The sequence below is a fragment of the Haematobia irritans genome, chromosome 5 (assembly GCF_050003625.1).
Source record: "Haematobia irritans isolate KBUSLIRL chromosome 5, ASM5000362v1, whole genome shotgun sequence".
NCBI classification, from domain to species: Eukaryota; Metazoa; Arthropoda; class Insecta; order Diptera; family Muscidae; genus Haematobia; species Haematobia irritans.
Window position 1 is genome coordinate 140,822,073 of NC_134401.1, and position 15,245 is coordinate 140,837,317.

At 30.9% G+C, this 15,245-nt stretch overlaps 2 protein-coding genes and 1 long non-coding RNA gene across 3 annotated transcripts; 1 reads left to right on the forward strand and 2 right to left on the reverse strand.

Moving 5' to 3' along the window:
- Positions 1-6,563: 6,563 nt before the first annotated feature.
- Positions 6,564-6,916, reverse strand: LOC142237615 (uncharacterized). The gene is made up of 2 exons (XR_012722526.1): positions 6,818-6,916; positions 6,564-6,755 (listed from the first exon to the last, which is right to left on the reverse strand). It is a non-coding gene; the product is annotated as an uncharacterized LOC142237615 (long non-coding RNA).
- Positions 6,917-7,696: 780 nt separating this feature from the next.
- LOC142240079 (angiotensin-converting enzyme-like) lies at positions 7,697-8,444 on the forward strand. Its single transcript, XM_075311797.1, has 4 exons — positions 7,697-7,890; positions 7,969-8,109; positions 8,183-8,361; positions 8,437-8,444. Exons 1-4 carry the CDS (start codon positions 7,697-7,699, stop codon positions 8,442-8,444), a joined length of 522 nt encoding a protein of 173 aa, XP_075167912.1.
- Positions 8,445-13,378: 4,934 nt separating this feature from the next.
- LOC142240080 (angiotensin-converting enzyme-like) lies at positions 13,379-14,673 on the reverse strand. Its single transcript, XM_075311798.1, has 6 exons — positions 14,654-14,673; positions 14,273-14,609; positions 13,991-14,211; positions 13,785-13,925; positions 13,532-13,710; positions 13,379-13,457 (listed from the first exon to the last, which is right to left on the reverse strand). Exons 1-6 carry the CDS (start codon positions 14,671-14,673, stop codon positions 13,447-13,449), a joined length of 909 nt encoding a protein of 302 aa, XP_075167913.1. The 3' UTR covers positions 13,379-13,446.
- Positions 14,674-15,245: the final 572 nt, after the last annotated feature.

Here is a 15,245-nt window from a genome sequence, read left to right on the forward strand (position 1 = left end):
ATTCTTTGCGGTGCACCATCTACTATTTAATATGTGATAGAAACCAAATTTATGAAAATGGACCAAAATGGACCAAATTCTGTTTGGTCTGACCATTGGACCAAATTTAAAAATTAGAAATCTTTTGGACCAATTTTGGTCCGATCGGACCAAAACGGCAACGCTGATTGGAATTGAAAGTCTATACACAGAGTAGAGGTAACTACTCTCCGAAAGTTTTTTGTTTGTTTTGCAACAGACGTAGAGAAGAGGTTTTGTTATATTTGTAATGTGTGTGTGTGTATGTTTATGTTTGCAACAACCTCCATCGACATCAGTCCGTGGTATACCTACGAATATTCTTACTCAGATCTAGTGTTACCTAATTTCGCTTTTTTTCCCTTTATTGTATAATAAATGTATATGCGCACATTTTTCAACCAAAATTGAAACTATCCATAATTTTAATTAAATTTTCGAGAACTAATATCAGAAATAAGAGAATGCTAGGATATAGTACAATAGTAAAGCAAATGTGAATGAAAAAAAAGCATGCCCGGTTCCAAAGATTTTGTCTTTACTTTAACAGTTTGGGTATTAATTCCGAGCCAAAGAAGCGGAGAATACAAGTAAGGATACTTTACAGACGTAATTCTCTTTTAAATTTGGGGGTTATGTACTTGCTTCTAGGAAGCAAATGTTAATTTTTCATTTTTTTAGATTTTTTTTCGTCAGTTGTTATCAAAATCCTTTAAAAACGAGTTAACGAGTTATTTTTTTTTCCATATTAAGACTCGACTTCCAGTAGAAATTATGCTATGTTTCAAGTAAAAAGCGTCTTTAAAATAAAGTGTTGAAAAACATGTCTTATTTTTTAACGATTCTTTGCTTTGTAGGCAAGATGCAAAAAGGAAACAAATTTAAAGACAATTTTCTTAATTTTAAAGAATTTTTCTTAATTATTAAAGTCACGTTGACCTTACCTCAAAAATTTTATCTTTCATGTTATGATACACATTTTTAAGTAAAATCACTTAATTATAAGGACATTACAACTTCATTCAAAAGTTTACTGCCTTTTGGACAAGAAAAAAAACTTTATTTTAGAGAAATGCGTCTTCCATGTTAAGCAAATTTGCATTCTTATTCTAAGGACATGGAATCTTTGACTTCACGACAATATTTTTTTCAGTGTAGAAAACTAAAAACTTAAATATAAATAAGATCGTTTAATTGCATTTATTTGACGTTCATTACACACATCTTTGTAGTAATACGGGATGAAATTGATCGAAAGTACTGTTGTTACTTTTACAACACATACTAGATATATATTTTGACATTTGCCGTTTTTGAAAACAATTACTAGAAAACACGTTGTGTTTTCCCCAATGTACGTACGTACAAAAATACATATCGTACATTTTAAACGTTTACTCACACTACGCTAAGTACTAGCTAAATTTGAAATTACCTACACAGTGTAATTTCAAAGTTACACATTTCATTCAAGTAATATTTTATTCGGAGCGGAGCGGTTTTTCATTTGGAAACCGCTCCGCTCCCGCTCCGCACCGGATTTTAGAAATGCCGCTCCCGCTCCGGCAAAAAAGGGCTTGCTCCGCTCCGCTCCACGCTCCGCTACGGATCCCTGGTTCCAAACATATAATGTTTATAGCCAAACATATGAAAAACAGTCTTTTTCATCCGTGTATAAACGGACCCCCAAATTTGGCTTGCGATTGCTCTAAGAGAAGCAAATTTCATCCGATCCGGCTGAAATTTGGTACATAGTGTTAGTATATGGTCTCTAACAACCATGGAAAAATTGGTTCACATCGGTCCACTTTTACGAATAGCCCTCATATAAACGGACCCCCAAATTTGGCTTGCGATTGCTCTAAGAGAAGCAAATTTCATCCGATCCGGCTGAAATTTGGTACGTAGTGTCTCTAACAACCATGGAAAAATTGCTTCACATCGGTCCACTTTTACATATAGCCCCCATATAAACCGATCCCCCGATTTGGCTTGCGGAGCCTCTAAGAGAAGCAAATTTCATCCGATTCGGCTGAAATTTAGTACATGGTGTTAGTATATGGTCTCTAACAACCATGCAAAAATTGGTCCACATCGATCCATAATTATATATAGCCCCCATATAAACCGATCCCCCGATTTGGCTTGCGGAGCCTCTAAGGGAAGCAAATTTCATCCGATTCGGGTGAAATTTGGTACATGGTGTTGGTATATGGTCTCTACCAACCATGTAAAAATTGGTCTACATCGGTCCATAATTACATATAGCCTCCATATAAACCGATCCCCCGATTTGGCTTGCGGAACCTCTAAGAGAAGCAAATTTCATCCGATCCGGCTGAAATTTGGTACATGGTGTTAGTATATAGTCTCTAATGACCATGCAAAAATTGGTCCACATCGGTCCATAATTATATATAGCCCCCATATAAACCGATCACCAGATTTGAACTCCGGAGCCTCTTGGAAAACCAAAATTCATCTGCTTCAGTTGAAATTTGGTACGTGGTGTTAATATATGGTATCAAACACCCATGCAAAAATTGGTCGAAATCGGTCAATAATTATATATAGGCCCCATATAAACCGATCCCCAGATTTGACCTCCGGAGCCCCTTGGAAGAGCAAAATTCATCCGGTTCGGTTGAAATTTGGTACGTGATGTTAGTATATGGTATCCAACAACCATGCAGGAATTGGTTCATATCAGTCCATAATTATATATAGCCCCCATATAAACCGAGTCCCAGATTTGACCTCAGATGCCTTTTGGAGAAGCAAAATTCATCCGATCTTGTTTAAATTTGGTACGTTGTGGTAGTATATGATATTTAACAACCATGCCAAAAGTGGTCTATATCAGTCCGTAATCATATATAGCCCCCATATATACCGATCCCGAGATTTGGTTTTAGAACCACTTGGAGGAGCAAATTTCATCCGAGTCAGTTGAAATTTGGTACATTGTGCTAGTATATGGTCGTTAACAACCATACATAACTAGGTCCATATCGGTCAATTGTTATATATAGTAGAGGTGTGCACGTGACACGAAATTGTCGTGACTCACGAAAATTTTCGTGACTCACGCGTGAGTCGTGAGTCACGCTGGCGGCATCGGCGTGAGTGTGCGTGAGCGTGATTAACCAAGCAAATGTCGTGCGTGAGCGTGAGTCACGAAAATAATATCCTCGTGAGTGTGCGTGAGTACGAATTTCGGAAAAACACGCTCACGAAAATAATCCCGCTGACGAACATAAAATGCTTACGATTTGAATTCATTTATAATTTTAGTGACATCCTAGGTGATAAGATTTTTATAACACAAACGATTTTAACCATACTCATGTTTTCAGTCAGGTTCTAAAGGAAAATCACTCATAAAATTATTCGTGAGTCACGAAGTTTTTCGTGAGTCACGACATTTTTCGTGAGTCACGATATTTTTCGTGAGTCACGACATTTAAAAGATTTTCGTGAGTGAGTGTGCGTGAGTACAAATTTTCTTTTCGTGAGCGTGCGTGAGCGTGAGTCCTACCAAAAAATATCGTGCGTGAGTGTGCGTGAATAAGATTTCTCCGTCGTGAGTGTGCGTGAGCGTGAGCAAACTATTACTCACGTGCACACCTCTAATATATAGCCCTCAGATAAATCGATCCCCAATCACACAAGAATTGGTCCACATCAAGTTCATAATTCTATATAGCCCCCATATAAGCGACCCCCATATTTCAATTCTGGCTCTCTACGTACCGTGCAAAAGTCCATGTCGATTCGTAAATATTTGTAGACTATATAGGTAATACATAACTTTTTTGTCTACTATACCACGTATGGACTAACTCACAATTTAACATAGAAAATTTAAGAAGTTTTAAGATACCACAACCCAAGTAATTCGATTGTGGTTGACAGTCATTCGTAGAAGTTTCTACGCAATCCATGGTGGAGGGTACATAAGATTCGGCCTGGCCGAACTTACGGCCGTATGTACTTGTTTTATATGAAAAACTTAAATTGGCCATAAATATGTGTTCTAAAGCGACCACTCCCTATCAAATTTTTTATATGAAAAATTTAAATTGGTCATATCTCCTTAAATATGCGTCCTTGAGCGAAAAGATGGTTTATTCGTGACCACTCCCTATCAAAAATTTTATATGATAAAATTAAATTGGTCATATCTCCTTAAATATGCGTCCTAGAGCGAAAAGAAGGTTAATTCAGGCGATGCTTCACCGCTTAAGAAACTTTTTGGCATTCGGTCGAAGCGGGGATTAAACCAACGATCCTTTGTATGCACCACAGTGGCTCTCTTCTATGAAAAGCTCACACAAGGGCCGTGTGTAGAACCTAGTCCGAACGGCGCTACACAATGGGGGTAGAATCACTCATTGAAGGTGTTTAGCACTAAGATGAACAACTTTTTGATGTTTTGTCGAAATTGGGATTGAAAGGAAATGCTAACCAGTGCACCACTATATTGGAAATTTTGCATACTTTTTAATATTTTAGGAACCTCCTTTTATGCACTACTGACGTTAGAATACCCATTTCGCTACTAAAGGGTGATACGGTCAAAATTTGGTCAAGGGAAAACGCGTGTAAATCGGTGAAATCGTTTATTTAAAAAATCAAATTAAATTCGCCGCAGAAAGCCAGTTTGCCTTGAACTGCTGCTCGTCCTTAGCAGTTTTTTTGGTCTTCTTTAGGTTCCGCTTGACAATAGCCCAGTATTTCTCAATTGGGCGGAGCTCTGGCGTGTTGGAAGGGTTCTTGTCCTTGGGAACCACCTGCACGTTGTTGGCGGCGTACCACTCCATGGCCTTTTTACCGTAATGGCAAGATGCCAAATCCGGCCAAAACAGTACGGAACAACCGTGTTTCTTCAGGAAAGGCAGCAGACGTTTATTCAAACACTCTTTCACATAAATTTCTTGGTTGACAGTCCCGGAAGCTATGGAAATGCTGCTTTTCAAGCCACAGGTACAGATGGCTTCCCAAACCAGATATTTCTTTGTGAACTTTGACAGTTTTATGTGCTTGAAAATATCTGCTACCTTTCCCTTCCTTTTGCCGTATAAAACTCCTGTCCCGGAAGCTGCTTGTAGTCGGCTTTGACGTAGGTTTCGTCGTCCATTACCACGCAGTCAAACTTCGTCAGCATCGTCGTGTACAGCCTCCGGGATCGCGCTTTGGCCGTCGTATTTTGTTTATCATCGCAATTTGGAGTCACTACCTTCTTGTAAGTCGATAGTCCGGCTCGTTTTTGGCTCGATGCACGGTTGTAGATGATACACCCAGCTTATTTGCGGCATCTCGGAGAGAGAGGTTAGGGTTTCGCTTGAAACTACCAGCAACTCTCTTTGTCGTCTCAGCGGCTTCCGGTTTTCGATTTCCCCCCGATCCAGACTTCCTGGCTGTCGACAAACGTTCCCCAAACACTTTAATTACATTTGTAACGGTTGATTTGGCAATTTTTAGCGATTTTGCCAGCTTTGCGTGCGAGTAGTTCGGATTTTCGCGATGCGCGAGCAAAATTTTGATACGCTGATCTTCTTGCTTGGACGGCATTTTGACAACTTAAGAGTGAATTCCAAAATCAAAATAGGAGCAACATTCTACACACACACACCTTCAAAATAAGGGGCGTTCAGGTTTTTTAAATGCAAAATTGAAAGAAATACGTCAAGTTTATATTGACCAAATTTTGACCGTATCACCCTTTACTCCGAATTTTTTAGAATTATCCCAACTTTTGGGCTAAGATGTGAAAACTTTTTAAATTTCCAGCTATACAAGATCGTTTATACATGTTTGCTTATTTCTCTTGCAGCGATTTCCGAAAGACCAGTTTTCCAAATAAAGATGAGTCAGCCGATTGTAAACCTCGAATTAACTATCATGGTCGAATTCAGTTAACCTATTGTGAAAAAGTCAATTACAAGAAACTTTTAACTACCCACGGCGATATAACACGATTGCATTATGCCATCCAAAAGAATAATCTCTCTGTGGGCTTAAGTAAGGAAGCATGCCCAGGATTTGATAATGCCTTAGCTGAAGCCATAATATTGACAGTTTCGACCCCGAAACATTTACAGCAGCATTTACACTTACTTACAGAATATAATTATGATGATGAAATGCATATGAACTTTCTCTATCGAATGGTACACCCAGAAAAAAGTGACCCCTTCTTTAAGTTAAAATGAACTCATTGTGAAGAAAGTTGAACTTCGTATAGCGCCAAAGACATTTTTATTTGTTTGAACGATGTGATTTTCGTAGAAATTAGGTATAATGCATTCCATATATTAGTTAACGTTTTCCTATATTTATGTACCACTATACTACAGAATGAAAAAATTTAACTGATTTGAATTCATATATGGAATAATTTTATTGAAAATTTTTCATTCATTTGGACAAATCTTACACATTTGTGGTAAAACGTTTACTTCATAATTAGAACTGCTTACCTTCGTTTTTAAATACAATTTTATTTATTTATATAGACAATTTTTTCTTCAATAAAATACACGTTTTATTAAGATATTAAATATATTTATTAAGAATCAACAGCATCGACTGGCCTTGAAATACTAGTTTATTATTCCACTATTTCCAATTTCCATGTAATGTCATCAACTGTAAAACGCATTTTTCTTCTTGTACCTTTCACTTTTAATAAGTTGCTGCATAACGATTTTGTCCTCCTTTTATAATTTCAATACCTACAAATATAAAAAATCATAAACCATTTTTGTTACAAAAGGTTAGCGTCACTGAATATTACCTGTTAATTGAAGATTCCAAAATGAAGACAAATGAAAGGGTGTTTTCTTTCTTTATACGCCATCACGAACATTGATAGATTTATTTAAAAAAAACGAAAATTGTTCTCACTAATTTAAAATAATAAATATTTTATATATGTTATTTGTTATTTATTATATTATTTTACCATATTATTTTTTCACAATCTCTCCGTATACCACAACAACGCGATTCCAACTAAAAAAACAACCCAGGCGCAAACATATCGATTACACCCACGCGCAAACACATCGATTACGATGACAGGTATCGATTACAGGTAGACAATAGAAATATAGGAAAATTCTAACAAGTGTGTTTCCTTAAGTTTTGAAAGGATTGCATACTTCTTAGTACGAATGAACTAAAATATTTTTTTATGTCAAGTGTTGTTCGTATGTATGAAAAACTTTCTATTATAAAGGAAGTCGCAATTATCATTTTATAAGAAATTTTACTAATTTTGAGGAAACTTGGTTTTAGTTCGGTTTTTGTTTATTTTTACGAATGCATTCTTATCGGTGAATAAAATTTTCTTGTTCAGTACTAAATTCTTATACCCAGCGAAGAAAATAGTATGAGTAAAATTCCATGCCTTATTCTAGTTAATGAACTATTCCTAACTGCTTACTGTTTAGGTTTTTTTTACTGAAACGAGTAAATTTTATTATTTCTCACAAAAATTTACCTTAATGGAAATAAAATGGATAAACTATATTGATGAAAATTTTTTCCTTTAGTTTCGAAGTCACTTTTTTCTGGGTGTAAGGAGAAAAAACCTAAATTTTCAATACAAAAGGCTAATTTGTGTTTATTTTTCTTATGTTTTCAGGGTGTCCATGCCCTTTTGTCAGTGCCCATGTATTTTGTACATGAGAAACTCTTTGTCGATATGATCGATAAAAAAGTCATGCCCTGGAATTATAATTGCCATTATTGGAATTTAAAGGGGAAATATATGGGTGTGGGACCTTCCGATCTAACCCATCCCTCAACATATGATATGCCACCGAAATTCTATACTGGTTTAGTGGATGAAACGCGCAGTACCAAGTAACATAATTAAAAAAATATTATGCTTCCAATTCTGAAACCTGATCCTCTTATATATTAATGTTTTAATATTTCTAGGAAATTATTTGGAGAATTTTTGGGATATCAAATTTATAGGGATTTGTGTTTAAAGGCTGGCTTATATCAACCCAATGATAGTACCAAACCCTTATTCAAATGTGATCTTGATGGCAATACCGAAATAGGAGATATTCTTATGTAGGTATAGCTTCGCCTTTGAAAAGAGTTTGGTGAAATTATCCCTTTTCTGTTTTTTTTTATCATCGAATAGGAAAATGATGTCTACTGGTTCTACAAAGACCTGGCGTGAAATCATCAAGGATTTGACACCCAATCAAGAAACCAAACTACAGGGTTCTGCTTTTATGGATTATTATAAGCCTTTACTCAACTGGCTAACCCACAGTAATAAAGCTAAAAATGTGGAGATAGGCTGGAATTCTAGTGATAGTAAGTTTTTTTTTTTTTTATTTAAAAAATATTTTTTTTAATAAATATAATTTTATTTTCCATTTCTCCCTTTAGATTGTTGATAGAAATTTTTCATAACGACAAGGAATCACAGAAAAACTTGATAAATCTATACAGTTTGGATATAGAGACATTTTATATATATATAAAATTCATATAAAAAGATTAGATTAAAAAAGTTTTTTTTCTGTTTTCTTTCGGTAGGAAAATTTTTCGTATAATAAACATTTTCTATAGAAGTAAAACTTTGACAAAAATTTCCATAGAAATAAAATGTTGACAAAATTTTCTACAGAAATAAAATTTTGACAAAATTTTCTATAGAAATAAAATTTTGAGAAAATTTTCGATAGAAATAACTAAATTTTCTGTAGAAATAAAATTTTGACAAAATTTTCTATAGAAATAAAGTTTTGACAAAATTTTCTATAGAAATAAAGTTTTGACAAAATTTTCTATACAAATAAAATTTTGACAAAATTTTCCATTGAATTAAAATTTTGACAAAATTTTCTATAGAAATAAAATTTTGACAAAATTTTCTATGGAAATAAAATTTTGAAAAAGTTTTCTATAGAAATAAAATTTTGACAAAAATAAAAATTTGACAAAATTTTCTGTAGAAATAAAATTTCGACAAAATATTCTGTAGAAATAACACCCTAAAAAACAGTGAACCCACCAGAAAGAAAAGTTTCGGCTAATTTTAGAAATTTTTGAGAAAATTTTAACAAAAAAATTTTGACAAAACTTTCTATAGAAATAAAATTTTGACAAAATTTTCTATAGAAATAAAATTTTTGACAAAATGTTCTATATGAATAAAATTTTGACAAAATGTTCTATATGAATAAAATTTTGACAAAATTTTCTATAGAAATAAAATTTTGACAAAATTTTCTACTGAAATAAAATTTTGACAAAATTTTCAATTGAAATAAAATTTTGACCAAATGTTCTATAGAAAAAAAAAATTTTGACAACATTTTCTATAGGATAAAAATTTTACAAATTTTTTCTATAGAAAAAAATTTTTGACACAATTTTTCACAGAAATAAAACTTTGACAAAATTGTCTATAGAAATAAAATTTTGACAAAATTGTCTTTAGAAATAAAAATTTCACAAATTTTTTTAAAGAAATAAAATGTTGAAAAAATTTTCTATAGAAATAAACTTTTGACAAAATTTTTAATAGAAATAAAATTTTGACAAAATTTTCTATAGAAATAAAATTTTGACAAAATTTTCGATAGAAATAACATTTTGACAAAATTATCTGTAGAAATAAAAATTTTTTAATTTTTTGTAGAAACAAAATTTTGACAAAATTTTCTGTAGAAATAAAATTTTGTGACAAAATTGTCTATAGAAATAAAATTTTGACAAACTTGTCTATAGAAATAAAAATTTCACAAATTTTTCTAAAGAAATAAACTTTAGACAAAATTTTTTAAAGAAATAAAATTTGACAAAATTCTCTATAGAAATAAAATGTTGGGAAAATTTTCTATAGAAATAAAATGTTGGCAAAATTTTCTATAGAAATATAATTTTGACAAAATTTTCTAAAGAAATAAAATTTTGAAAAAAATTTCTATATAAATAAACTTTTGACAAAATTTTTTATAGAAATAAAAAAATAAAAAAAAAAATGACAAAATTTTCTATAGAAATAAAATGTTGGCAAAATTTTCTATAGAAATAAAATGTTGGCAACATTTTCTATAGAAATGAAATTTTGACAAAATTTTCTATAGAAATAAAATTTTTGTTGTTTTTTATTGCAGCTTAAAACCATACATTGACTAAACTATAAGTGTAGCTTAACCAACAGAGGAAAAGAATGTTTGTCAAATTTATTTGGGCAAAGCCCTATAGACTGCAAGATGGTTGGATGGACGCACGTTTCGGACTTACCACATTCCTCATCAGCATCCTCTACTTGCAGCAAAACTATCAACCAATTATCAACCAATTTAAGCTGCAATAAAAAACAACAACAATGCTTAAAGAACAAAACCAACAATAACAAAACAAAACAAATGGAAAAAGAAGAGGAGGCACGCTCAAAATAAACCCAGCCATGTGAATTCAAATCGATGATTTGACAGTGGCATAGGAAAAGAGATATGTTTGTTTCGAATTTATTTCGGAATAAGCCGGCTATCATACAAAACCTTTTTTCGGGAGGTTCAAGTGTGGTTCATTGTTGGGTTTAATGAACTGCCTGAATTTATTCTGATAATTGGTTGATAGTTTTGCTGCAAGTAGAGGATGCTGATGAGGAATGTGGTAATTCCGAAACGTGCGTCCATCCAACCATCTTGCAGTCTATAGGGCTTTGCCCAAATAAATTTGACAAACATTCTTTTCCTCTGTTGGTTAAGCTACACTTGTAGTTTAGTCAATGTATGGTTTTAAGCTGCAATAAAAAGCAACAACAATGCTTAAAGAACAAAACCAACAATAACAAAACAAAACAAATAGAAATAAAATTTTGACAAAATTTTCTATAGAAATAAAATTTTGACAAAAGTTTCTATAGAAATAAAATTTTGACAAAATTTTCTATAGAAATAAAATGTTGGGAAAATTTTCTATAGAAATAAAATGTTGGCAAAATTTTCTATAGAAATATAATTTTGACAAAATTTTCTAAAGAAATAAAATTTTGACAAAACTTTGGTCAAAATTGTATTTCTACAGAAAATTTTGTCAAAATTTTATTTCCATAGACAATTTGGTCAAAATGTTATTTCTATAAAAAATGTTGTCAAAAGTTTATTTCTATAGAAAATTTCTTTCAAAATTTTATTTCTTTAGAAAAATTTGTGAAATTTTTATTTCTATAGACAATTTTCTCAAAATTTGAATTCTATAGACAATGTTGTCAAAATTTTATTTCTGTGGAAAATTGTGTTAAAATTTTTTTTCTAATTTATAAATTTTGTCAAATTTTTATCCCATAGAAAATTTTGTCAAAATTTTATTTCTATAGAACAATTGTTCAAAATTTTATTTCCATAGAAAATTTTGTCAAAATTTTATTTCTATAGAAAATTTTGTCAAAATTTTAATTCAATAGAAAATTTTGTCAAAATTTTCTATAGACAATTTTGTCAAAATTTTATTTATATAGAATATTTTGTCAAAAATATTATTTATATAGAACATTTTGTCAAAAATATTATTTCTATAGAAAATTTTGTCAAAATTTTATTTCTTTAGAAAGTTTTGTCAAAATTTTATTTCTATAGAAAATTTTGTCAAAATTTTATTTCTATAGAAAATTTTGTCAAAATTTTATTCCTATAGAAAAATTTGTCACAATTTTATTAATATAAAAAATTTTGTCAAAAGTTTATTCCCATATAAATTTTTTTCAAAATTTTATTTCTTTAGAAAATTTTGTCAAAATTATATTTGTATAGAAAATTTTGCCAACATTTTATTTCTATAGAAAATTTTCTCAACATTTTATTTCTATAGAAAATTTTGTCAAAATTTTATTTCTATAGAAAATTTTGCCAACATTTTATTTTTATGGAAAATTTTGCCAACATTTTATTTCTATAGAGAATTTTGTCAACATTTTATTTCTATAAAAAATATTGTCTAAAGTTTATTTCTTTAGAAAAATTTGTGAAATTTTTATTTCTATAGATAAGTTTGTCAAAATTTTATTTCTATAGACAATTTTGTCACAAAAATTTATTTCTACAGAAAATTTTGTCAAAATTTTATTTCTACAGAAAATTAAAAAAATTTTATTTTCACAGACAATTTTGTCAAAATGTTTTTTTTATTTCTATTAAAAATTTTGTCAAAAGTTTTTCTATAGAACATTTTTTCAAAATTTTATTTGTTTAAAAAAATTTTTGAAATTTTTATTTCTAAAGACAATTTTGTCAAAATTTTATTTTTATAGACAATTTTGTCAAAGTTTTATTTCTGTGAAAAATTGTGTCAAAACATTTTTTTTACTATAGAAAAAATTTGTCAAATTTTTATCCTATAGAAAATTTTGTCAAAATATTTTGTCTATAGAACATTTGGTCAAAATTTTATTTCAATAGAAAATTTTGTCAACATTTTATTTCAATAGAAAATTTTGTCAAAATTTTATTTCTATAGAAAATTTTATTTCAATAGAAAATTTTGTCAAAATTTTATTTCTATAGAAAATTTTGCCAAAAATTTTATTTTTATGGAAAATATTGCCAACATTTTATTTCAATAGAAAATTTTGTCAAAATTTTATTTCTATAGAAAATTTTGTCAAAATTTTATTCATATAGAACATTTTGTCAATAATTTTATTTGTATAGAAAATTTTGTCAAAATTTTATTTCTATAGAAAGTTTTGTCAAAATTTTTTAGTTAAAATTTTCTCAAAATTTTCTAAAATTAGCCGAAACTTTTCTTTCTGGTGGGTTCACTGTTTTTTTTTTAGGGTGTTATTTCTACAGAAAATTTTGTCAGAATTTAATTTCTACAGAAAATTTTGTCAAATTTTTATTTCTGTCGACAACTTTGTGAAAATTTTATTTCTATAGAAAATTTTGTCAAAATTTTATTTCTATAGAAAATTTTGTCAAAATTGTAATTCAATGGAAAATTTTGTCAAAATTTTATTTGTATAGAAAATTTTGTCAAAACTTTATTTCTATAGAAAATTTTGTCAAAATTTTATTTCTATAGAAAATTTTGTCAAAATTTTATTTCTACAGAAAATTTTGTTATTTCTATCGAAAATTTTCTCAAAATTTTATTTCTATCGAAAATTTTCTCAAAATTTTATTTCTATAGAAAATTTTGTCAAAATTTTATTTCTATGGAAATTTTTGTCAAAGTTTTACTTCTATAGAAAATGTTTCTTATACGAAAAATTTTCCTACCGAAAGAAAACAGAAAAAAACTTTTTTTAATCTAATCTTTTTATATGAATTTTATATATATATATATATATATATATATATATATATATATAAAATGTCTCTATATCCGTACTGTATAGATTTATCAAGTTTTTCTGTGATTCCTTGTCGTTATGAAAAATTTCTATGACCGATCTAAAGGGAGAAATGGAAAATAAAATTATATTTAATAAAAAAAAAAATATGTTTTAAATAAAAAAAAAACTTACTATCACTAGAATTCCAGCCTATCTCCACATTTTTACCTTTATTACTATGGGTTAGCCAGTTGAGTAAAGGCTTATAATAATCCATAAAAGCAGAACCCTGTAGTTTGGTTTCTTGATTGGGTGTCAAATCCTTGATGATTTCACGCCAGGTCTTTGTAGAACCAGAAGACATCATTTTCCTATTCGATGATAAAAAAAAAACAGAAGAGGTATAATTTCACCAAATTCTGTTGAAAAACGAAATAATACCTACATAAGAATATCTCCAATTTCGGTATTGCCATCAAGATCACATTTGTATAAGGGTTTATTACTATCATTGGGTTTATATAGGCCAGCCTTTAAGCACAAATCCCTATAGATTTGATAGCCCAAAAATTCCCCAAATAATTTCCTAGAAATATTAAAACATTCATATGTAGAGGTTCAGGTTTTCAAAGCATAATATTTTTTACTTACTTGGTGCTGCGAGTTTCATCCACTAAACCAGTATAGAATTTCGGTGGCATATCATATGTTGAGGGAATGGTTAGAACGGAAGGTCCCACACCCATATATTTCTCCATTAAATTCCAGTAATAGAAATTATAATTCCAGGGCATAGCTTCTTTATCGATCATATCGACAAAGAGTTTTTCATGTACAAAATACATGGGCAACGACAAAAGGGCATGGACACCCTGAAATTTTGAGAAAGATTAGCCTTTTTGCCCTAAAAAGGTGGGATTTTGTTCTGCTTACCATTCGATAGAGGAAGTTCATGTGCATTTCATCATCATAATTGTATTCCGTAAGAAAGTGTAGATGCTGCTGTAAATGTTTCGGGGTCGAAACTGTCAATATAATGGCTTCAGCTAAGGCATTACCAAATCCTGGACACGCTTCCTTACTTAAGCCTACAGAGAGATTATTCTTTTGGATGGCATAATGCAATCGTGTTATATCGCCATAGGTAGTTAAAAGCTTTTTGTAATTGACTTTTTCACAATAGGTTAACTGAATTCGACCATGATAGTTAATTCGAGGTTTACAATCGGCTGACTCATCTCTATTTGGAAAACTGGTCTTTTGGAAATCGCTGCAAGAGAAAAAAGCAAACAAGTATGAACAATGTATGGAAACTTGTCAATATAGTGAGTCATCGTCGTGCAATGGCTCGCATGTCCTATGCATACAAAACTTCATGGGTTCAATCTCAGTTTCGACAAAAAAAAAAAAAAAACACATATGGAAACTTCTCAACAAAGTAAGCCACCGTGGTTCAATGGCTAGCATGCCCTTTGCTTACAAAGCCTCATGCGTTCAATCCCAGATTCGACAAAACACCAAAAAGTTTCTCATCTGTGTTTACCTTCTCTCGATAATATTGTTGGCATTTCTTTGTGTCTCAAAGTTTCCTTGAGTGATGTCACCCTGATGCGTAACGCCGTTTGGACTCGGGTTTAAACAATGTCCCTTGTCATTTACCTTAAGATAAGAGGGAGCCACCCTGGTGCATACAAAGGCTGGTGGGTTCAATGGCGCATACAAAAGCTCGTGGGTTTAATCTCTATGCCAAAATGCCAAAAAGTTTTTCAGCGGTGGATTATCCCCTGGCGGCAATGCTGCTGGCAGGTCCCTTGTCGTTGAGCTAAATATGGAATCGGTGAGAACTCAGTGATAAGGGAGATGTTCACCACTGTGGTATCGCAATGGACTGAATAGTCTTAATGAG